Below are 24,669 nucleotides of genomic sequence, written 5' to 3' on the forward strand. Positions count from 1 at the left end.
TACCAGTGTACCTGGTTCCGATTGGGGCTCTAGTCGAAGTTCGTGAAACACGAGGCGTGGAATTTGCCCCCAAAACTGCTGCCGCAAAATGGCCGCCTTGAGACTTTTTCCTGCGTGCTGTCGTGTCATGTCCACCCAATTTCACGCAGGATGGAGAAACTCGGCGACACTGTTGTCGTCCGCGCTGGGAAAAACAAAGCCATCTCAAAATACAGTCAACCGTCCATATATATTTTTTTTATTAATTAAATACACCATAGTGAAGCAAAAAATGTCTTGGAAAATATCACAAATAAATTCATCTCTTTTTGTCGGGGCATTAAAATGTCGGGGAAACGCTACACCATTGAATAACTGATGAGGGAGCATGAGTTACGTTTTTTTTTTTCCAGGTGTGAAAGGGACGAAAGTGGTGAGACGACAACATTAACATGCATACCGTACATACAAATACACCAAGTGTGTGGTCTTTTTTTTTTTTGACACACCAGCCAAGAGAGAGAAAAAAAATAGATATATATCACAATCCCGCCACAACATCAAAATGATACATGTTGCTTCAATAGAAAACATGACACCGTCAGATTTTAGGAAAAAAAAAAAAGTCACAATCTCTTCCTGGAGAGTCTTTTTTGTGTCGGTGTCCCGCCTTGTTAAGTGCAAGTATCTGGTCCAGGTTTGAGGAGAGTTTGGGGAGGGGTGGGGCGGGGGGGTCCACAAAATGTCTGTGGTGAGCATGAGTGAGGGGGTGGGGAAGGGGGGGCTAAAATGAAGGCACACATCCCTGCTTTCCCACGTGGTGTTCGTTTAGCACACCTGAATAAAGGAGAAGAGAGGAGTCAGTGAATTTTTTTTTTTGTTCCTACGTGATTTGAAAGCAAGCCACACTGCTATTGTAGAAACACAATTAGCATTAGCCAACTCGCTCAACAGACCCAAACCGCTAATTTTAGTCCACATTTGCATTTGCATGAACATCACAGTACACCATTTGACAAAAAGTGTTTGCGTTAGGGCGGCCCGGCGGCGGGCCGTGACGCCAAAACAAGCTGCGCGCCGCTAGCTTCCATCCACAAGTGGCATTCGCTATCAAGTTTGCCTTCATGTCTTTATTTCCCACGAGTCTCCAAAGTGCATGTCTCCCTCTGACCAGTAGGGCGTCGGAGGTACTGGAATTGTGGTGTCTTTGTTGATTTAATAATTGCATATGTGCGCTGGAATTAAAGCAACGTGGCCAATATCCACCGCCACGGTGCACTTTAGCATCAATAATGCAGCACGTGTCACCACCATGGATGTGGAGCGCATCAATAAGCAACGAGGCCCCGCTGTTTTTACCGCGACTTAAACAGACGTCCACAATTAAGCTGCGGTGCGCTTTCAACGGAAAGGGCCGGCGCGTCGGCGAGGATTTAGAGGCGCGCAACCGCCGCCGCCGCTTGGAAGCACTCAAGGTGAGACCACGCCGCAATTTCTCTTCCTGGCCAACGTGATTACATCTGCTGCGGGCGTAATGAGAAACCAGCGCGTCTTTCGCGTCTGATTAGGCTTCTGTTTTGCCTTCAAATGGCAGAGGACAGATCACCTCGCAACCCCCCCCCCCCCCGACTATGGATCTTAGGCTAAGTGAGCAGAGAAAAACGGGGAAAGACGCCCAATAACACGTCATTTGTCCACCGCGGTACAAAATTTCAAGTTCCGACCGTGTGACGGATGAGTTGCGAACGCCGCGGCAAAACAAAGATTTGACGCGACGATCGCGCGATGCGGTTGCGAGGGTCTCACCTTCTGGTCCGGCAATAGCGGGTTGGTCTGCAGCGAGCTCAAATGGCCGTTGATGAGCGCCGTGGGTCGGTCGTGCTCGCAGAACAGGCTGCCGTTGACGTAGTGGAAGCGGTCACCTGGGACCAGGCGGTTCCGGCAGGTGGAGCACGTGAAACACTGGAGAGACCAAAACAAAAAAAGTGGGCTTCAAAGAAGTCTTGACATCTTGGAAGATAAAATTAAAAAAAACAAAGAACATGGAACATGGCCACCTGCGACTGACGACCTTCAATTGGGGAGCCGCGCTAATGAGGCTCATGAGGGGTTTCCGACTAAACGGGTCACCTTCACGCACCGGTTTTGACTTCCACTGCGACCCAAACTCGCTGGACTATTAATAGAGGACATCATCGGCACAGACACATCCGAGCTTTTTGTTACAAGGCCCGTTAATGGTCCGGCTGACAAAAACTCTGTCTTAATTTCCAGCTAAAAATAAATCCACGCTTGTTAAATGGATATGTAAAGTTGTTTTGCTATTTATTTTTTCGATGTCATTATTCAACGAACCAAACAGTGAAAAGTCGAAAAAAATAATTTCATCTCATCATAATAATTTTTGCAGATGCCGCTCGCCACTTGTTGGTGGGAAACGCCCACTCGCTGACGTCAGCGTGTGAAGATGGCGGCCATCTTGGGGAAGAGTTTACCTTGAGATGGTAGACGTTGCCCTGCGCCCGCATGACCAGCTCGCTGGCGGGGATGGACTGACCGCATGCACTGCAAGCGCCGCTGTTGCCGAATAATCTGATGGCAAAGAAGAGAGAAGAGGTGGGGGGGGGTTAATTCGACTGGGAGCCGCCGGTCGGGCAGTGACGTCGGGATGCAGGCATCGGGACTGTCAAAGGGGTTCTATTAATAACGAAAAACCAAAACAACGGTCTTACAAAAGAAAAAAAAAAAAGCAGATGTTTCTGCAAGCAAATATGTAGCACAACAGAATCCTCCGAAGCCCATCTAGGCAGCTCCCAGGATATGGACTGGCAAATGACAGTCACTGTCGTTTTTAAATCAAGTACAAATCAGACAGAGCATCCACAACCCAACGAGGCAGCGACATCGGACCGATCGGCAGCATCACGGTAACACGCGCAAAGGAAATGTGTTCTTCCTATGAGCCGATACAGGATTGGAACATGAGCATCTGCAGCCCATCGAGGCGGCGGTGGCCAAGGAGATGCTCAAAGATGCTCCGTCACTACTGCGCTTCCATTTCTCATCATCGCGACACATACACCAAATGTTCCTGCGCGCTGACAACGCATCGCAACAGGCGCGTCCACGGCCCATCTAGGCGGTAGGCAGGCACTACGAATGCTAAAGTCGCTCCGTCGCCATAAAAAGCCGCCATTTTTCATCATCGCGGCACGGCCGCTAAATGTGTCGTTCCCACGAGCTAATAACGAGTTGCGGCGGGAGCGTCTGCAGCCCGTCCAGGCGGTTGCAGACATTCGGAGCACCTCGAGCGCTCCGTCACCGCTGTGTTTCCATTAGAAAGCTGTAGCCAGTGGGCTTGATATATCATGTTCGCGGGTTAACCTTTTCAATCACGGTGTCAACACTTTAGATTTGCTTCTACTCATCTCTTCCGCCCCCCCCCCCAACCACCACCCCCCCCACCTCTCGATAATGAAATGCTTGCTGCGGCTTCCTTTCTATCGTCCTTCTGAGTCCACAATTTAGATTACTTCATCTCAGCGAGCAACAAACTGAATGAAATTTCGATTTGAGCAGAAAGTAATTTACTGGGATCTGGAGCCATTTGTCATCATATCTCAGCGGGTGTTTGCTCTATCACGCCACTTTTCCTAAGCAATCAAATAAGAGCGTGGCATCTGACATGCTTCGACGGGAAGGGCGGGGGGGGGGAAAAAAAAAAAAGAGAAAAGGGGCCGAGGTGGGAGAAAGGGAGGACGGAGAGGATCAGATCAAGTTGTTTGGCCAAACACCACAAAAAAATAAATAAAATTCTCCCCAATTCGGACATCTCGAAGGGCTTTTTACGTGAAAGTAATGAGAGTGAAATCGAGGTTGCACAACCCGTCCAAAGAGGGGGGGGGGGGGCGGGGGGGACGAAAGCTGGGACGGCTGCTGCTTTCAATAAGACAGCAGCAAATTTCGTCTCGGAGTGATTTGGAAAGGCTCCATCAAAACTCAATTCCACAAACTAATTAACTGGAGGCTGATGGGGACGACGGCGCCAACTCGGCGCTTTCACCGGGACCAACGTGACGCAAACGTGTCGGGCCTGGCAGCTCCACCACAACAACTCGGTCCCCTTGTGCCATTCGCGTTCAAATAAAAAAAAAACACCGGAAGCCGTCGTCGCTTAAGACACGAAGAGAGTTTGGACAAGCGGAGCCGTTCAAGGGGAAGTCGAGTCAAAAACCGCCACTCGCCGTCGGATGAAAATGACGTCGGCGAGGCCTCGGGACTCGAGTTCGGTCATGCGATCCTCAAAAGGGGGCCCTCGGGCACTCTGAGGCCCTTTTCGGTTTTGACGTTGGCTTTAATGTGCACGTTTTCGTCACTGAGTTCTGCAGTTTTAACTCGCACGTTTGGCTTGACTGCGAAAGTTGTTTTGGCTTTGAGGCAGTTGCAGAATGCCGCCACCCCCCCTCCCCCCTCCCGGAGTTGAGGCTTTATCAAAGCGAACCCCCCCCATCATTTGTGCTTTAATATGGCTGCTTTTCACCTCAGTTCTGGTTTGGGTGCAGATTTGACCTCCACAGTTTGAACTTTGATGCGGAGTCGTTTTCTCAGCGTTTTGGCTTGAAGGCTTGTTTTTGCAACTTTTGCTTGAATGCAGATTGTTTTGCCCCCCCCCCCCCTCAGTTTTGGCTTTAATGTGGATTTTTTTTCTTTAAATTAAGAGTGTGTTTATGTAGACAGTTTTGTGTATACCGTGGCGTGTTTTTTTTCCTCGACTCATTTTGGACTCCAAAGCAAATGACTTGGTCCAAGTTTTGCCTTCAGAGCAGGTTTTTCGTTTCGCACTTTTGCTTCAACGCCGATTTTTCTTTTTGCTGGCACAGTTTTGCCTTTGACGCAGACACAGGACCAAGGCCTAACTTGGATGCGATTTGGATGAACAGCATTTCTGCCCCCCCCCGCGCTGTTCTCCCCATCTTTCCTCTCTTAATGGCACATCCTGACCCCCCCCCCCCACCCCCCAAAAGCGTTGCGGCCCGAACGGTAAGCGGCCATGACCAAGTTCCGTGTAAATCCAGCCCAAGAGTCTTGCGTGCACAATTAAGCGCTCATCCATTTTTGAAGTCGGGCTCTAATGGGCTCGAGTGGCATTGAACTCCGGCGCCCGGATGACACGCCAACGCCGGTACGCCGTAATTAACGTCGAGGGACCCTTTAATCGCGCCGACGCAACCGTTTGCGCCCCCCCGCCGCCTCCCTCACGAAAACATGAGCTTGACTGATGTCGGGCTTAAATTAAAAAAAAAAAGAAGAAGAAAACACGGCGAGAGCAGCCTTGTCAACAGCGCGGCTGTCAGGTAAACGCCGGGCTCATTCACTGCTGCCTTTGACTGGGGGGAAATTTTACACTCGCGCTGACACACACACGCACACACACAGACACACACACGGAGTCCATTAAAAAGGCTTGTGTGCATCAACGGCCAAAGCACCTTAAAAGCATGAGGCCATATTGAAACCGAAGCACGGCTTTGCATAATGGCAGAAGGTGCATTAGAGTGGCGGCGCGGGGGGTGGGGGGGGTTGTTGTGAGGGGGTCGGGTGTGGGTTGCGCACGTGTTTCGGCGGGACGGTAGCGTCGGCGGACGGGCGAATGACACGCTGGTAAACCCGAGTAACAGATCGGGCCCCCCCACCCACCCGCCAGAGCGAGAGCAAGGCCCCCGGAATTAATTCCGTGATGACAAATCAAGATAAACGCTCCCGCTAAATTGCGCGGCCATTTAATTAATTCCCGAGATCCCGCGCTCGCCGGGCTCTAATAGTTCGCGGCGTGCCGCCGCTGTCATGGCGCTCGAGCGGGACTTGCGAGTGATATTAAATAAGCAACTTTTCCATTTACCTCACGCGTGCCATTGGAAAAGTGCCATTTAATTACCTCGGCTCGTTCAATTAAGCGGTGAGGGGTGGGGGTGGGGGGGGGCAAATTAAATCCCTCGGAGATGTCAGCATCCCCCAAAATGTGACTGTGATGGCCGTTGACGGGCTTCAAAGCGGATTTCGACACACTTCCAATCTCGGAGCACTTGAACGGCAAAGCTTTTGCAACCGTTGGCGGCCAGCAAGGCGACTTCGCCTCACAAATCGGCCGCGAGAGAAGATTGACGAGTCTACCATACGGAAATTTCAAGATCCGTTTTTTAAAGTATCGAATCCACTGATGCCGAACTATCAATCATTTGATCCTGAAATATTGCTACCTCGATGCTAACTTAGCGTCGGCGACACGGAACTAGCGATCCCTCGATACCGAAAACGGATCGATATCTCAATCCTTTGATCGTGAACGATTCCATGAGAGTGCATCGAAAATCTATTTGAATGGGAAAAATGTGATTTAATTTTAAATGTGCGAATGCGCCGGGCTTGATATCGCTTGAACGGCTCAAAAGTTCGACGTTGGTTTGGTGTCGCCGAGGGATTGCCGTTTCTCTAAATTGAAGTTCCTCCAACACTTTGCGTTTTGGGAAGCTCTTTTCGGCTATTACGTTGTCAGTAAACACGACAAATGCTACCAATGCACTTTTCTAGTCTTTGCTGAACCTCTTTGAAGGAAACGTCAACGCTTGCTTCATTTATCCCGTGAAATCAAACGAGTGTCGACTTTCCACAAGAAACTTTTCGAAAGTGAACCGCGCGGCACCGAATCAAATCGTCATCCTGCTGAATTGCACCAACGGGGTGGGGTCCCCCTTTGAAATTGGACAGCCCTTGATTGGTCTCGCGCCCGACGTATCGAATCTTCTTTTATTGGACATATGCTCAACTGAACAACACCGAAAAAAAAAAAAAAACCCCTCCAGAAATACTCCAAGATTGCTGCTACAAATACAAATTGTTTGCTGGTGAAATGAGATTTGAAAACGGATGCAGAAATAGATTGCGGCATTTGTGTTCATGAAATCCTGAACGACGGATCCTGAAGAAGCGAGACTTTAATCGGGAAGCTTTGATCCTTTGCTCCTCTCGCGCCATCGCCTCCACTTGACCGCAGCGAGCCTTCAAGTCTCCTCCCGGGTTGAAACGGGAGCCCCTTGTTCTGCCGCTGCGTTACGGCGTGTCAAGTGGAAAAGCCGGGCCAGGAGCAGAAAAGCAACAAGACGTGTCCTTTTATGGGGGTGTGGGGGAGATTGGAGGAGAAAACAAAACAAACAAAACCAAAACCAAAATCCAAGCATCAAATGGCCGTGGCAATAATCGGCGGTCGCTATCTGCCTTTCTCTGCTGCTCCTTCTCAAAAGCCAATTTGCTTAATTAAATGTTTTGTTTGCCCGCGCGCCTCTCATTCATTTCGGACACGTCAGCGCGCGAGCGGAGACGAGCCAGGGAGCAGATCTCATTAGATAAAACCCATCAGGACTAAAAGGAAATGGAGGGGGGGGGGGGGGTTGCGGCTATAATTAAAGCATTTAATTGTGTAGACTCACTGTCAGATGCCCGCTTTATCTCCGCAGAGATCCGCCGCTTCCATCACGTGCGTTTAAGCTTTGTCGGCGCTCGGCTACAAGGGGGGACGAACGGTGCGCGGAAAAGCCCCCCCCCCCGCTTGCTTTGATGCCGTGGCCGTCCCGTTTGCAATCAAGCGTGTCCCCCATTGACTCCCTCTTCACGCCCTCGAGTCGTCGACGCGACTCTCGTAAGGTGGGCGGGCCCCAGACACCACGCGGTGGGGGTGGGGGGGGCTCCGTCGTGGCTGCAAAGTACTCCTTGGACAAATTCAAAATCGGGCTCACCAAAGCCGAGTAGAGTAATCTTCCCGTCACAGATTTGGATGCACCCCGTCGTTAGAAAACTGCACTCGGCAACGGCGCTCAAGTTGCTTCGCCACAACTGGATGATACAAAGAGAGATGCGCGCTATCCGTGCCAAAAGGGCAAAAATGCTACGATACCACGACACCAATACTAGACCGGGCTCAAGAGAAGTGAACGAGAACTCGAGCTGTCCTGTAAGAGTTTCCGTTTCGAACTTGAGGCAGTCTCATTTGAATGCGGCACGTCTGGGGCTTCAAACATACGTGGCAGCAACTGAGGGACCGCTCAAATGCCAACCGTGGGACAAAAGTCCGTCATTTCACGCTGCACGGGAAACAATAGGCGTCAAGACTCAACAACTCTTTCCATTTCGGATGCTTCAGTGATCGTTTTCGATTAGAAATAAAACCGAGGCAGAAACTCGCAAGGCCGTGGCGCGGCCGCACGTTGGCTAACTCTTGCTTACGTCGCGTAAGATTGTCTTTTGAGCCTGCGCGGGAATTCCACACGCCAAATCCGAACGCACCACTTGGTGCTGCCGTGTCGGTTCACAACAGAACGCGAGCGTTGAAACACGCGGCGCCCCCCCCGTAAGCTGAATTGTCGTAGTTATTGTGAGTTCACAAAAGCCCCCGTGAAGCCCTGTCCCGAGCCCGCCGATTTGCACCGCAGCCCACTGGCGGTGGGGACCAATCACAAAGCAACAATGTGTTTGGGCTCGATTCCAAAATGAACGTCGCATCATTTCAGATGCCGTTTATCAACACGTCATGCTTACTGGGTTTTGGTTCGCGACAAGGCCGGGGCAGGTTCAGCATTCGATTCCTTAACATGCTTAATCTATGCAGGCGGCAAAATCAAATGAAATGTGAAGGCGTACGCGGTACCCCCCCCCCCCCCCCCCAGAAGACAAATTTGTTGTGCTGCCGCAAACCCAAAAGCATTCAAATCATATAAACATTATCGCTTGTAATACGTCTTGTCTGCGCGGAAGCAGATGAGTATCAAGACAAAAGGTTTTGTCGCCGCGCTCACTTTCAAATATCATATCACCATGATTTATTTGACTCTTATTTTAGCTCGGAAGGAAGAAAGTTAACTTTCGGGACCAGGGCGCGAGAAAAACGCAACGTTTAAACGCAAATTAAAGACGGCCGGGGGAGGTGCGATTTGACGGACGCTTTTGTCAACTTGTCAAAAGATGGAGCCAAACATATTTTTTTCCATTTCGCGGGCATGCCGATAATTTGCGTGGGGGGGGGGGGGGGGGACCACTTAATACAACTTGTATTGCGGTTCACGCTGCTGTTTTGGTTAGCAACAAAAAACCTCGGCACGGCAGCACGTAGAACTGCTGAGCCACCAGATGTCAGACTTAACTCATTCACTCCCAAAGACGTTTTTAAACGTCTTTTCAGACTTGGTCTAGAATTGGCTGGTACTGAATGAGTTAAATGGAACAACAAAACGTCGCTTCAAGGCGCTCGCTGCTCCAATTGAAAAGCTCCACAAGTGCTGCTGTTTTCGTTCGAAATCCAAAACAATCGCAGCGACGCGCGCGCAACGACGTGCGGCGACCACACAGAGTCGAGTAAATCTCTGCCACGTTGCCGAAGACGCTCTCAGCTTCACGTACGTCGTCTGAGTGAGTGTTCACTCGGTGCGAGAAGGGGGCCCGCCGTTTCGATTCGCAACATCGCCAAAACATCGCAGAGCTTCCGCGCGTCATTTGCACCTGATGTAGTCGTTCCGGCAGAGGATCATGCCGCTCTTGGTGTAGCACGATGTGCCGATCTCGCCCAGTTGCGCCTGGCAGCACGAGCACTTGAGGCAGCGACTGTGCCAGTAGCCGTCCATGGCGTACAGGAGGAAGCGGTCGGCGATTTTCCCGCCGCAGCCGGCGCAACGTTTCCACGGCAGCGAGCCGGCGGACATGGACGGCGGCGGCGGCGGCTGCTGGCCGTTTCCTCCGGGGTTCACCATGGTTCCTAGACGGGAGTGGGGGGGGGGGACAAAACAAAACAGAATTGACATCCGGTAGTGCCCGTTGATACTTGGTTTGAGAGAAGGACGCCTCAGAATATAAAGATAGACGGACAGAACACTGTGCAGCAATAACATGGCAACGTTTAGCGGAACACTAACTTGTCACTCAAGGTGGCCTCGATGCATATTTGCGAAAAACGCGGCGACTGGCAAGTTACATAAAGTAGTTCACCGGAACATAAACATGGACATACACAACATTGCGGAGTGACCACATGTCAGTCTCCCAGCGGGGAAAGCAGAAAATAAAGCAGAATGGCCAAAATCGAGGTCAACGGGGAGGAATAAATATGTGGCCTAGCTGCACGGATCATCAACGCGGACGCACGCAACGGTGTGGAGCGACCGCACGTCAGGAGCCCAACACAAGAAAAACTGAAGACTATTGAAAATATTTTGTCGCAATGAAAGCAAAAAGCGCCAGGAGGCGAGTTTGACTACGCAGGGCATCGCTCATCAAAACAGACAGACACAAACATTGTGCAGCAAAAAAATATTGGGGGGGGGGGGGGGGTGAGTGACATTGCACCGCGGGAACGAGGAGGCACACGACATTGTGGGGGCTAGTGAAATTCAAACGCGAGCCGAAAGAGGGCATTCTTTAGGAGAAATGAAGTGCGCAAAAAAAGTTCAAAGCAATCTGTTGTCGAAGGAATCCATCTCTTCATTCTGTGGAAGATAACATTGACGCACAACGTTGTGGAGCGACCACCTGTCTGCGGCGACTCCCAAGGAACATGAACATGCATGCACGCAACCCTGTGCACTGACCACGTGTCCGGTAGACAAACAAAATGGGACTTTTGGTCGAATATTTGGTTGAAATGACGCAAAGCAAGCGATGATAAAACGGGGTAACACTCTGAAACGTCAACTAAGACACCTCAGAGCGCTTGCATGCCAACGGAAAAAAAGGAATATTTTGAAGAAATGAGGCAAAACATGAAGAACTCCCAACAGAATGGACGGGACAAATAAGAGGCGGCGGCGCTCCCTGGAACGTAAAAAAGGCTGAACACGATTGGCAAAAGACGACAAGTAAAAATGGACAACATTTGGAGACGTAAATGAAACTGATTGGACGTGGCATAATAGAAGCGCCCCTCACTTATTTGTTGCGTCCGGTCTGAGCATAAACGTGGATATGCACAACACTGGAGCGACCGTCGGAGCGCTACTCGGCACGAAAGATGCCATCGCCGCCAAGCAGATGATCAACGATGAACATGTCGGGCAGGTGCTGCCGTTTCCGTTATCCGCGGACCATAAGCACGAGTGTGCGCAACATCGGCGCCTACGGGACGCTCGCTGTCGCTGCGCACGGGCAACTTTGCCATACTTTTGATTCTTTCGCCCTCCTACTTGTCAAGATGAAACTTTTTACTTTGTTTGCTGCGAGGAAACTGAAAGGCGCCTATTTGAGGGAGGTCTTCAAAACGACAATTTAAAAACCACTTCCTTGCTGTATTGTTCCACAATGGTACGCGCCTGGGTTTGCCATCCTTCCTTGGAACGTTTTTTTTTGGGGGGGGGGGGGGGCTGTTGTTTTTTTGGGGATAAAGTGTGGCGTTTATTCAAGGTAGGCGTTTGTCACTTCTGACCTTCTCGAACTTCACATCCTTCATCATTCCGCTTCCAAAGATGACGTCTTCAATCCGTTTCTGCCAAGCGTTCTTGCGTCAAGCAGCCATTAAATGTCGTTTAAAAGTGTAATCCCCCTCCGATGGTGGCGAGGCAGCCAAATCTTTTTGCTATAGGCAGGTAGGCTAATTGGGTTCTGGGCAAGAGGATTGGGGGGGGGGGGGGGAGCGGAGAGCAGGAGGTCGGTGGCGGCGGTGGGGGAGTCCATTCAGCAAGCCATTAGCGATGGCTTTTAGGGACAAAAGCAGGCGGCCTACCTTTCGAGCTGATTGCATCTGAGGAAGAGGAGGATGAAGGAGGCGACCTGAAAGTGACTCCCCCGGGTAAACAACGCGCAGCCATCGTCAAGTTTCACACGGGAGGGGGAGGAGGAGAGGACAGTGGAGTGGAAAGGAGCTTTTTAACTTCACTCAGGTAAATTACATGGTCGGGTAATTTGAAGACGGCAAGAGATAAGATGGCGTAAAAGCATCAGAAGAAGTGAAAAACGGCATGCTAACAAACGTCAGCTAGCATACGTTCAAATACAAAAAGTCAAGTTCACCCCCCCCCCCCCCCCCCACTCACACATACACGCGAGCAAAACCTCCTAAAAGGCTGTCAACCGCGTTAAAACATCCACTAATTCAACAAAAACAAAAGAAACTCACCGAGTTTCAAACGCCTTCAAGTGAAGTGAACAAGCAGGAGAAAATGTCCAAAAAAGTCCGAGAAGTTGGGTTTCTTTTTTAGACCCTCCCACCCCCCAAAAAAATAGTTTCAGAGTTATGGTATTTCCAGCGTTTTACTGCTTCGGCGTTCGGTTGCGGCGAGAACACGGGGAGTCCATGGCGAAAAGAAGATCGAAGGTCTGCGTGACCTCCGTAAGGTCCTCACGCCGAGTGGAGCGTGCCTTTGACGGGTTGGGAAGCGCGGAGGATGCCGCTGTCGTTTCTGTCCAGATGGGAGCTCCTGCGCTTCACGTTCTTCGTGTCTCTGACTAGGAAACGAGCGCCTGTAGAAATGACTTCTTGCTTGCGTGACGGCACAACGCTGCAGCCAATCGGGGCCAAGAAAGGGGAAATGGAGGGTGGGGATTAGCAACAGCCAGCCAATCAGAACGAGTGACAACGGGTATTGGAGGGCGTGGGGGGGGGCGAAGAGCACAAAAACCTCGCAAATACTAAACTAAACTGTATCACTATTGTTGATATTTTCCATGTATATTTGACAAATGCCCTTGTTAAATTCTCGTCTTTTATTATCTTCCGTGCGGGATTACATTGTCATTATTTACATTCTCAATGGAAACGTGAAGAAAGTAGACGTAACCTCGCGCCTGACTTTAATTACCTGACATTCCAGGAGGGCGTAGCGTGCCGAGTCCTGGCACGCATCGACGTGTGTTCTGATTATTTACGTGAAGTGGCGCCATCGTCTGGCACAGAGGGTAATTGCAGCGAGGCGCTCGGCTGTCATTTGTGACCTCATCGAAGACCCCTGGGAAGTTGGCTTCAAGCTAAGAGGGCTGTTTTTAGAGAAAAATAAGGCAAAAACCTATTTAATTGTTCATTTAAAGGAGAAGATTGGTTCAGGGGGTGCTTGTAGGGAAGAAGAACACTGGTTCTGGGGTTGGTTAAAGACAAGAACAACTGTTTAGGCGTTGTTGGTTTTAAAGAACAAAAGTGGTCGCAGAGTTGGTTTAGGCAAGGCAGGGGGTAAAACTCCGGTCCTGGAGGGCCACTGTCCTTCATGTATTAGACGTTTCCTTCCTCTATTCGAGTGATCAACTCATCAGCAAGCTCCACAGGAGCCTGATAACCATCCTGATCATTTGAATCCAGGACTGGAGTTTGACACTTGCCGCATGGTTGAAGGCCGCTCGTGGAAAAGCAGGCGCTCCATATAACAACACAGAAGAGGCGCCGGTTCTGTCTGTGGTTGTTTTTTGTTTTTTTTCCTCAAAAGTTTTCTATCATCAAGTTGAATGTAATCGAGAAAAGTAGTTCCAGTGGGAGAAAAACATTTTTGGGAAGAAGAAAACTGTTTAGAGTTTTTTTTTAGGATGTTAATGCCAAGTGATGCATACGTTGGAGGGAGGAAGATAAGTGATTTAGTTTTTAGTTGTAGCCTGGTACAGGCGCTGGTTTTAACAAAGAAGGCAATTTAGCTTTTGGGGAAAAAAACAAATGTGGGGAAGTGTGTGTGTGTGTGTGTGTGTGTGTGTATGTGGTGGGACAGCATTCCCACCGTCAGAAAATTGATCACCTCCTTTCTTTGCTGAGATCTTTGTGTCCCATGGCAGTTTGTTTTCCCCAAGCAGCCGCACGATGAAACAGATTAGAAGGCATCCGCAAACAGTATGGCGGGGCCGACCTCAGATGTTTGGATGCTCCCCACAGGGCTGATCTCACCCCAAGTGAAAAGGAAACCGCAGCGTTTCGTAATGAAGACGCTTGTCCTGCCAGGGGGAGGAAGAGAGGAAAAAAAAAAAGGAAAAATAAAAATAATTCATGCCGATGGTTAGCTTCACACCAGAGTTGTGTTCTGTTCCGGCTTCAATCGGGGGGCTGTGCAAACAACAATTTTAGCGTTCTCCTCCCTCGTTCGTTTTCAATGCTGACATCAACGAAGTGAGATTTATTCGTGATTGCCCCGATGAATGCCGAAGGCTCTTGTTTCCTTCAAGACATCCAGAAAACTTGGAAGAATTCAAGAAATCCACTCTTCCCTCTGCATGCGCTTTAGCTTAGCATCAAATGCACGCAGCACTCAATGGTTGAATCAGTCGTCTTCTCTGAATTAAACATTTGAAAACCAGGTGACCTTTTTCCCCGACAATCTGCCCCGACTCGAATTGAACTTCAAACCGATGTTCTTCCCTGAGGCGGGCCCACATCATGTGAGAACACAAATGAAAAGGGACCTCCGCCAAAAAAAGTGACTTGATTGATTCTTGCCGTATGATTCTCCCCCCTCCCACTCCGCCCCCTTCCTGCAAACACAGATCTCCCTGACCCCCCAACGCCTTCACACACCTCTTCCTCACGCTCTCACAGCGACGTGCCGTAATTATTCATTTAAAAAACACACAAAAAAACAAGGATGAAGACCACTCAGAGTAATTCCTCTCTGCTCTGTGTTATGAGAAGCTCATTAAAGGAAGCCGGGAACAAACAAAGCTTCTTTTTTTTTTTTCCTCCCTCCCTGCGAGCCCTCCTCCTCTTTTCAGACTCCTCTCGTAATTTCCCTCTGTTTTAATCATTGAAATCAATTAATCAGCGCACACTGGAAAAGATATTCTGCACCATCTTTCCGCCGTGTTTTTGTTTCGGCTGATGAGATTGTCAAGACGGCTCCGGAGCAAAGTGGGCTCGCGTCGCCCGCTTGCCAAAGGGGAAATCAGCTCGGCGCAGCGGCGTCTCCTCGGAGCTCCGCGAATAATAAAACAATTAAAGTGGGAGGAAAAGATTGTCTTTATACATCTGATGTCTTTCCAATGAGGCCGCGGGCATCTCATAATGAACATGTTTTGTCATGGAAAACCCACTTGGCAAATTCAAAGTCCTGGGACAAGTTTTCCTACAGGCGGGATTCACTTTTGAACTTTCTTTTCCCCCAATCAAGTAAAAACAACGCATGAACTCGTCTTCGTCCCTAAAACCAGGCCAGAATTAACCAGTCATCGTCTAAAATTACCGCTTGAACCAGGCTCGGACAAACGCCTGACCCAAGTCATTTTACCTTGAACCAACACCCGAACCGGAGCAGAACCAAAGGCTAATAAACTTGTCGTCTTCTTTCCTTAAAAGCAACGTCTGAAACAGACGTCATTCATTCTATCATTTTCTGATCCGCTTTATCCTCACAAGGGTGCTGGAGCCTATCCTTGCTGTCTTTGGGGAGAAGGCAGGGGACACCCTGAACCGGTCGCCAGCCAATCGCAGTGCACACACATACAGTACGAACAACCATCCGCGCCCACACTCGCACCTAGGGACAATTTAGAGTGTTCAATCAGCCTGCCATGCATGTTTTTGGAATGTGGGAGGAAACCGGAGTACCCAGAGAAAACCCACGCAGGCCCGGCGAGAACATGCAAACTCCACACGAGGAGGCCGGAGCTGGAATTGAACCTTAGTACCGGGTCGCCCAACCAGCCATCAATCTTCTCAAACAGAATGTTATTATTATTATTATTATTAGGGCGGCCCGGTAGTCCAGTGGTTAGCACGTCGGCTTCACAGTGCAGAGGTACCGGGTTCGATTCCAGCTCCGGCCTCCCTGTGTGGAGTTTGCATGTTCTCCCCGGGCCTGCGTGGGTTTTCCCCGGGTGCTCCGGTTTCCTCCCACATTCCAAAAACATGCGTGGCAGGCTGTTTGAACACTCTAAATTGTCCCTAGGTGTGAGTGTGAGCGCGGATGGTTGTTCGTCTCTGTGTGCCCTGCGATTGGCTGGCAACCGATTCAGGGTGTCCCCCGCCTACTGCCCAGGAGACAGCTGGGATAGGCTCCAGCCCCCCGCGACCCTCGTGAGGATCAAGCGGTACGGAAGATGAATGAATGAATTATTATTATTAATATAAAATCAAATAGAAGAGTGCTTGAAGCCTTGCTTTGAGGCACAAAGAGAACTGTTTCGGCTTCAGGCAAGTAACAAGACTGGTCCAGGTGTTGGTTTTCGGGACAAAGACCAAAAGTCCAATGCTGCTGGGGAAGTTGTCGGCTTTTAGGAAGCACTGATTTCGGTGAGACACTTTCTTGGGCCACATACCAACACCGTCCCGCCATCTCTTTCTGACTTCCGGGTTGAGTGAACGCTGGCGCGTTTTGGCTGCCGCTGCTCAACCCGTATTGTTTTGTGTTTTTTGTTATTGTAAAGTGTCCTTGGGTGTCTTGAAAGGCGCTTATAAATAAAATGTATTATTATACCAAACGCGCTATCCCGACACTGCTTTGATGCTCAACGTATAAGACGGAAAGACTCGAGGCGACCTCGTAGCACATTCCAAAGCCGCTATCCGCGCGCTAAAAAAGTGCACGGCACGTCCCCCCGTAACGAACGGAAAGCCGCCAGTCCAACGGGCGACCCCCCTTTAAGCGCTTTAATCGGCGGATAATTAATTCCGCACGCTATTCTCGACTCCCCGTTACGCGTCTGCGTAACAAACACACAAACAGCCGCTAACGACGCGCCCTTAATGAAACGTTGTGAATCCTTAACGAGTCCCGAAGCCTGGTGATGAATTTCATAATTATTCCGCCCCTGCGTGAGCAGCGCGGGAAAGCCATCAGTCAAGGTAAATGAGTTGGCATCCATTAAGGCTTTGCGATGTCTTGTCAGGACGTTGGCTTTATTAGCTCCTTACAAGCATTGCCGTAATTGAGTGCATATTTCATTTGTCTCCTAGTTCACTTTACTAAATGACTTTTTAAAAAAATATATTTACAACGGGCCCCAAGCTGCTCAAGAGTTTGAGCCAAACTCAAACTTTGCAGTTCAGTGAGAAACCCCCCCCCCCCCAAAACAGCATAATTGATTAAAAAAAAAAAAAAAATTCAACAGGGACGACGGCCCTCGTCTTTAGCACGAGGAAGCGTTCATACGACATAGTTAGCATGCAGAAACGTGCGGTGTGGTTCGCGCGAAGAAACTTTATACGACGTCGTCAGCAGAAACAAAATCCATCGCGCGCGTGACAAGGAAGCACGTGGCAACGATTGCCGTAAAGAAAGGTCCGCTTTGGTTAGCATGAGGAAACTTCATACGACGTGGTTAGCATACAGAAACGCGTGGTGTGGTTAGCGCGAAGAAACCTTGTATGACGTCAGCAGAAACAAAATCCATCGCGCGTGTGACAAGGAAGCATGCGTGAAGAAAGGTACGCTTTGGTTAGCGCGCAGAAACTTTGTATGACCTGGTTAGCATACGGCAAGATTGTATGACCCGGTTAGCAAGAACGAAAGCTAACGTCTTCGGTTTTTCCGTCACGCTCGACCGCAAATAAATAAATCATTCAAACTCCGGGGCAGGTTCGACGGAGGAATAAGATCCAAAAGAGAGAGGGAGAGAAAATGTCAGCCTTCCTTATCATTGAGACTTGATTGCTGTGGGATTAGAATGCAATCAGCCTGGCGTCACTATGGCGACCACTGCTTTTAACTCTTTATCATTGCCACACATCTTAATATAACTTGGAACACTTGGGATCACTTTAGATGGGAAATTGACCCCATAAAAAAAAGGAAGGAAGGAAGGAAAGAGGAAGGAAGTGGGGTGCACGCGGACATTCTTGTTCTTTGTGTTGTATTTCAATTTAATTTGTCTTTCGGGCTGAGAAAATCAATTTATCGAGACGTGTGGGAAAGCGGTGGGGGAAGGCTAATCTTGTCAAAATGAATGCTTGACACATTATTTGGACATCTGTGTTAGTCTCCCCCCCCCCCCCCCACGAGCGTTCTTTTGGTTTCTTCCATGTTGAAGGGGAGGCCCTTCTAAGTCTCACATTAATAAACAACCCAAGCTCCAGGTATTCCTGCTATGAAGTGTTTTTTTGCATATATGACTCTAATCTATTCCTGTCATTTTAAATGTTCAAGAAAATGCCCCCCCCCATACTGATTTTGTCTCTTAAAAATTCGGACTTATTCCTTGTAACATTTACATAAAATGATGACTATTTCACCGTGACATTTTGACTGGATACGTGCAGCACATTCGTGCTTTGGCTATTTGCGTATTTTGTTTTGGGAGCCCATCCGCTGTTATTTACAGCCAAATTTGCCCATTTGTGATTTTCTGTAACGTGGGGAAGCGAGTAGGATTTACAGTATTTCTCTTTGGCAGGATAACATCTGCAGTATGCCCATTTATCGTATTTTAATGGAGACAACGAACGGTTACAGTGAGCCCAAATACGCCCAAACAAACATCCAACTAGTTGTACAGTCAAGCAACTTCTGCGTCGGAAGGAAGAAGGTTGTTCTGCGTGTGGGCGGAAATTCCACTGACAGTTTACAAACACACACACGCTCATCCGATCACAAATGAAAGAGCAGCTGTGTTCGATTTGTGATTAACAGTTAGGTGGGAGGGAAAGATAAGAATGGGGGGGCGGCCATATCTGATGTGGCCGCTTGGCTCATGATCATTTCGCCAAACTAGGACTACAAACAAAACAAAAAAAAAAAACCTGTGGAATCGGTACAAAATCTTGGGACTTTGTGGTCTGTTGAAACGATTATGAAGACAAAGCAATTCAATTGGACAAAAGTCATTCTGTGAGTGACGACGTACAGTTAGTTCGACAGCACGGTGACTTCACTTTTCATATCGGCCGCCCCTGACAGAACAATGCATTCCAAAAATATTATCGCGATATGCGACGCGCGTATCTAAGTTTCGTATGCAATCGAATGCTTTTGTCAAACTATTTCTTTCATGAGCTGATAAAATTGTTAATTTCTTTCGGTATCTTTGTCACGTTGGGGTTTAATTCACGTACGCAAACAAGAAGGCATCACGTTTGGTTTGTGCGGCGTAGTCATCCAACGTTTCCACCGCGTTGCTCAAACAAACCGTCCCGAGTCGGCCGTGGGCAGAAATCCGTAATCCATGACCGCAACTTAATGGCGGTTTTAATGAAAGCGAGCGTTTGGGGAGATAAGAGCGACGGCCCACTGTACGCCAATGTACCAAATGGAAATAAGTGCAAGTGGCAAGGTCACTAATCAATAGTTAGTTAATTAATGAGGACCGCGCCGGAGTATGGATTTGCAAATGCCAGCCTTTTTTTTTTTCTTTTTTGCTCCGCTACAATCGTTGAACCTCGGCGCGAGGAAAAAAAATAAAAAGAACACATCAAGGCTGATTCACCTTGAATGTCTCATTTCAGCCAAGGGAGGAAATATTTCGCGCAAATGACCAGCCTGTCCAAGACATAGCAGAGGCTCAACTAAGTCTTTGATCTGGTCTGGAACACTAAATATTGATATTGTATTTCATAAACAAACAAACAAACAAAAAAAAACCCCACCAACGACAGCAAGTACATTTTTGTAAAACCGTGGAACATTTAGAGTCTGATCAAGCTAGCAAAGGTGTTTCTGCATAGTTGGGCGCTATTAAACAAGTACAACAGGCTGAACAAAAAGTTAGCGTGAGACCATATCCAGTTCCGTCCAGCTGAAGGAGAACATAAAAAAAATAAAATAAAATAAAACGGGAGGTGGGGGGGGGGGGGGGGGGGTTAAAAATTAAGTCGTGATTACAATTACAGGATATGACACTTTGCTGATTTGGGACCAAATTTGACAAAGGCGATCATTGGCGTCGATGGCGGCTCGCACACCAGATCCCCAATCAAAAGTTTGCCGTGTATAATTTGACGCAATCACATTTCTCCACAGTCATCCAGTGCAATCAGGTAATCAGAGGGAAGCATTAACAAGACAAATGGAGTTGGAAAAAAGTGGGTGCGCTCTGTTTGCTGGAACTTCCCACCGAGAAGACCCCCCCCCACCCTCACCCTCACACACACACACACACACACCCCTCCGCCTGATTACCCCCATCACCCTCATACGGCGCCGCCCCACCGCCGCCATGTTGGCTGCTGATTGACTTGCGTGTAAAAAGTCGGCAGGTAGATTACTACTCTTAGGGGCCATTGGTGTCAAGTGATTAGTCTGCGCTGCTTTCGACAGAACCTCATTAAGAGCGTTTCGCCACCTCTACTTTGACGATGACATCTGATTGGCTGATTGGCCTGCGAGCTTCTGCACGACACGGCGACGCTCGCAAAGCTAAGCGGTGTCGTCTTACTACGTGGACGATTAGCTGACGTCGCTCTTTTCATGGACAACACAGACTGGTTTGTGTTCAGCGTATTCCTCAACAACTAAACACATACTGTATACGTTTTAACTCTCATATTATTTTGTTGTTGTTGTTTTTTACCTAGAATGTAATTTGTAGGATTTTTTAAAAATGTGGCGCGTTGTTACTTGTGGTGTGGCATACCGACTATTTTGGTATCGAACTCGGAGCGCGAGCATTGATACGATATTTATACTTGGTATCGACGGTATCGATATTTGGATCGATCCATCTTGCACTGCACCTGTTTGCATTTTATGATTATATTATTCGTTTGCGTAAAAATCAAAGATTACTTTTGAGTTTCGGCCGAACCCAACGTGCACATTTTCTCGGACATCAATCTCGAGTCCGGAACCGGACAGATCCGTTTTCCGTCCTCAGTATGCTCTCAGGAGGCCTTCTTTGAGGTGGTTATAGTCGGCGCCATCTCAATATTCACTGTAAGATTTTCTTTGATTCTCAAAAAAAATAAAATAAGTACCAATGAGAAAAGGAAGAGGACGTGAGTACAACAAAGGAGGCGAGCAAAAGCGCAATAGGCTCTCTGTTTGGCTGTGGGGCTCTTTACAGCCATTCTAATTAAGGCCATCCAGAAACAAAGGGGCTGGATTGAGGCACTTTCTCATCAGAGTCTCTCCATGAGCCTCTTTTGTCATGAACACACAGCCAATTACAAAGCTCCACAATGGGCGAGCAGGGAGGCGCCGTGTGTGGAAGAGGGGTAGTGGGGGGGGGGGGGTCTACTGAGGAGCCCCCATCAAGACTGCGCATGAATCGAAAACCTCAAAAAGAGTCCAGTGACTTTGCAGTCAACACTAAGTGAAAACTCCCCACAAAACAGCACGTAGGTTAGTTCGAGTTCACGTTTGACATTTTTTGGTCAAAAACATGCACGTTTGGTTCAAAGACGACTCCAACTTGTCAACGACATCTACAAAAACCCAGAAGCTAGCCGAATCAAATTTTCAGTAGCAATTTCATGAGATGGAAAACTCAGCCAAATTGGGCGCCCCCTAGCGGCAGCGGTCTTTCATGACAGCTTTGCCGTCTCTGCCTGCTTTTAAGTTTCTGCTGCGCTCTCAAGGAACAGTCAAATCAACATTTGCCATGAGCAAATCAGGTTTCATCGATGACATTGCAAATGCGGTTCAGCGTTCAGGCCCCGGTACATTACGCCCGTTGGCTACTGGAAGTCGCCTTTGATGTTCACGACAACGGCCATCGGATACTCGAAACTTGTCTTTCATGTTTACGAAAAGTCCTACGTTATGTTTAGTTGATATCCGAAACTGTATTTGCGAGGACACGGATATTGCGTCCACCAGATAGTTTGAATGGTATGCTATCGTCTGATACGCTACTTTGTCTTTTAACGTGAGCAAAAAAAAAACACACACACACATTCTGGACAGCTGACAAAAACATTGGAAAAGCGTTACACGTAAACCCTGGAAAAGTGACTCGGCAAAATTGTAAATTGACGTTGATTTGGTGACGGAGACATCGGGGGTGACGGTTGGAAAACAAACGGCAAATACCGCAGGGATGCGCTTTTGACGACGCAATTAGCGGCCCGAGTCAACGCGCCGTTGGCGGCACCTTGATTTTTGTACACCCTCTCGTTCCTCCCGACCTCAAAAACAACCATGGAGCCAAAGTAAAGACAAGCCCTCCTTTCATTTCCTTTGCACCTCCAGGCCGTCGCTCGAGCGTGATCCCCCTGAAAACTGTGGCGCGCAGGCAGGCCGAGAAAACACAGATGGCCTCCACGTTCTCTGTTGACGTTAGGCTGCGGACCCGCGATGGGGGATGAAAAAATATATGTAAAAATAAAAAATAAATACCCATCACCACCATCGTCGGGGTCTGACAAATGATAATGTAACCCCGTTACATTTAAAAGATGATTTTGTTGATAAATTCCAAACGACCAAAACGCATCGTTCCGTTTTGGGGTGATGCGTTTGTGGAGCGTGGGAAATATTAATGCGATAAATCTTGCTCATCTATTGAGTGTGTGTCTTCTTCCTGTTTGCAGACAAGAGAGTAGCGACTCATTTGAGCCGCACGACGACCAAAACAAGACTTTCTTTCATTAATAAGGAAACGCGAGACGGTGGCTAATGTGATCAAAATGCGGGGGCGTTCGGCGGCGAAAGAGGCAGACCTTTGTTGTCCGCTTCCTGGCTGACAGGAAGTGAGGGACGCGCTCACGGTTTTGATCACGGCCCGCTGACGGACGAAAATGGGGGATCACAGAAGATCATAGTGGGGCTCGATGACAACAGGCCAATTTGGACGTCCCTGCGCTTCTGCCAGCGAGCCAAAATCTGTCTGAGAATCCTGGGAACGCCGCAAAGCCGCACGGAGCTTCCCACTGGACCAAAAAAAAAAAAAAAAAAAGGACTATTCTTTGAATATTGAAAATTAAATCTTATATAGAAAGGCTTCTATTCTCATGTTTTCTTGTCCAAATTCAACTTTGCTCTTCTAAAACATTGATATTATCCTCAGAATTTTAAGCTCTTTCCAAGAAATAATGACACTCTTTTAGGATCTCAACTTTTTCCACTTTTGCAAAAAATCTGACGTAAAATTTTAATAAGAAAAAATAATCCATTCTAATTTAAAATGTTTTATTTAAAAAATAAAAGACAAATTTGTTTTTTTTAAACACTCAAAAAAATTTTATTTTGTCAAATTTATGCTTGAAACAACATTTATGTCTGGAAAAATATGGTGTTTTTTTTTTTTTACTTTTAAAAAACCAAACATTAATTTTATTATTTAATTGCCCCCCCTAAAATAAATATTATTGTTATAAATGTCATGCTGTAAATACAAGTTTAATCAAGCCACACCCCCAAGAAATTATTCATTTATATTTTTTTTAATTAAAAAAGAAATATTCTGAAAATAAAAAAGTCTTTAATTGCGCAATAGCTTAATCACTTAATCCTTATTTGATTCTACCGACCCCAGTCTGAAACTACAACTTTCTCTTTGAAAGAAACGTGACCCAATTGTAGTCACAAACAATTTCTTTCAGATCATTTCTGATGCCGTGCGACGCTAGTCCAGGACGAACTGGAAAAAAAAACCCCCAGAGACATTCCAAAGTGTCCGTTTCAGCCGCAGATTAGCCGGGCCGAAAGCAAAACAACGGACGGCGCGCTAACAAAAGCGTTCTCGCCCGCCCGCTTATGACTTTAGGCAGGCACATCTGCAAGTCATCCACGGCGGGCAGGCCAGGTGGGACGCGCCCGCCCGCCCGCTACATTGCACACTTTGCGGCGCTAATGCATTGCAAACACGCCTTGGCCTTTGAGGTGCACGGCTAGTGTTTCCCCCGACGTTACTGAATTAAACAATCCAAAGCCGGCTCCGTGTTTTGCTTTGCTTTTCGTTGCGGGACGTTACCTTGCCGACGCATATTTCCTCCTCCTCCTCTTTTGCTTTTTCTGGCCATCTGATGAAGAAGTCATCGTGGCACTGATTTTCTTCCTTTGTAAAATGGATCATCTGAGGAGGAGAAATTCAGTTATTTGTCGAAAAATAACATGTCATTCTTGTTTTATAACTTTTTTAAAAGAGACAAAAAATTCCATTCAAATACACTTTTGGCGGGTTAAATAAAAGTCATGATCCTTTTTCTCAAGAAACGTTTACGTTTTTAAAAAAATATTTTTTGAAAACAAATGAGAATCTCTTTTTTTTCCCCAACTAAAATGTAATATTTTGAGAATAGTTTATTTTTTAAATAAAGCCCTAAGATGACTTTATTCTTATAATGTTACTATTATTTTTCTGAGGGGGAAAACAGTTTTCTCTTAATATTAACAATAAAAAAATACAAATCAGACGCCATGATCCTAATATTCCGCCTTTTATGAATTAAATCATATTTATTTTGGGGAAATAAAGTGGCACAATATTACAACAATAAAGTCCTATTTTCCATCAGAATATCAAAGCAACTTCCCTCAAAATACAAGCAATGGCCACATTAGGTACGTCCTCAATATCGAATGAGATCTCGAAAATTGATCAAGCGAAAGCATCCAAATCCCTCTGGGCGATAGAGCAAGCAGCCAAATCAAAGATCAGCCTCTCTCCCAAAAATCTATTAAAAATCTGCTTATGGTCATCATGTATTTGGTATTGAGCGGTTTATTTTTCCGATTTATCTCCGAGGATTGGCTCCGTCGCCACAGAACACATTAAAAACCTGAAGGGAGGCGTGGCAATGCTTGAAATTTATATTATATGTACCGTATATATATTAAAGATGAGAATGAATTCAGTTTTTGTAAGGAAATTTTCCATTTCTAG

General features: G+C 47.6%; 1 protein-coding gene across 4 annotated transcripts; it reads right to left on the reverse strand.

Annotated features, from left to right (window-relative positions):
- Positions 1 to 222: 222 nt before the first annotated feature.
- Positions 223 to 23,899, reverse strand: lmo4b (LIM domain only 4b). 4 transcript variants are annotated; one of them, XM_086115409.1, is made up of 8 exons: positions 23,758 to 23,898; positions 13,725 to 13,917; positions 12,810 to 12,984; positions 12,128 to 12,509; positions 9,526 to 9,778; positions 2,475 to 2,571; positions 1,786 to 1,941; positions 223 to 816 (listed from the first exon to the last, which is right to left on the reverse strand). In XM_086115409.1, exons 5-8 carry the CDS (start codon positions 9,771 to 9,773, stop codon positions 808 to 810), a joined length of 510 nt encoding a protein of 169 aa, XP_085971535.1. In that variant the 5' UTR covers positions 9,774 to 9,778; positions 12,128 to 12,509; positions 12,810 to 12,984; positions 13,725 to 13,917; positions 23,758 to 23,898; the 3' UTR covers positions 223 to 807. The 4 variants fall into 4 exon arrangements, with proteins under 4 accessions (XP_085971535.1, XP_085971537.1, XP_085971536.1 ...); XM_086115411.1 differs by lacking the exons at positions 12,128 to 12,509; positions 12,810 to 12,984 and having other exon boundaries at positions 23,758 to 23,899; XM_086115410.1 differs by lacking the exons at positions 12,128 to 12,509; positions 12,810 to 12,984; positions 13,725 to 13,917; positions 23,758 to 23,898 and adding an exon at positions 11,735 to 11,758.
- Between the last annotated feature and the right edge of the window lie 770 nt (positions 23,900 to 24,669).

The sequence above is a fragment of the Hippocampus guttulatus genome, chromosome 7 (assembly GCF_054856545.1).
Source record: "Hippocampus guttulatus isolate MCC_2025c chromosome 7, RoL_Hgut_1.0, whole genome shotgun sequence".
NCBI classification, from domain to species: Eukaryota; Metazoa; Chordata; class Actinopteri; order Syngnathiformes; family Syngnathidae; genus Hippocampus; species Hippocampus guttulatus.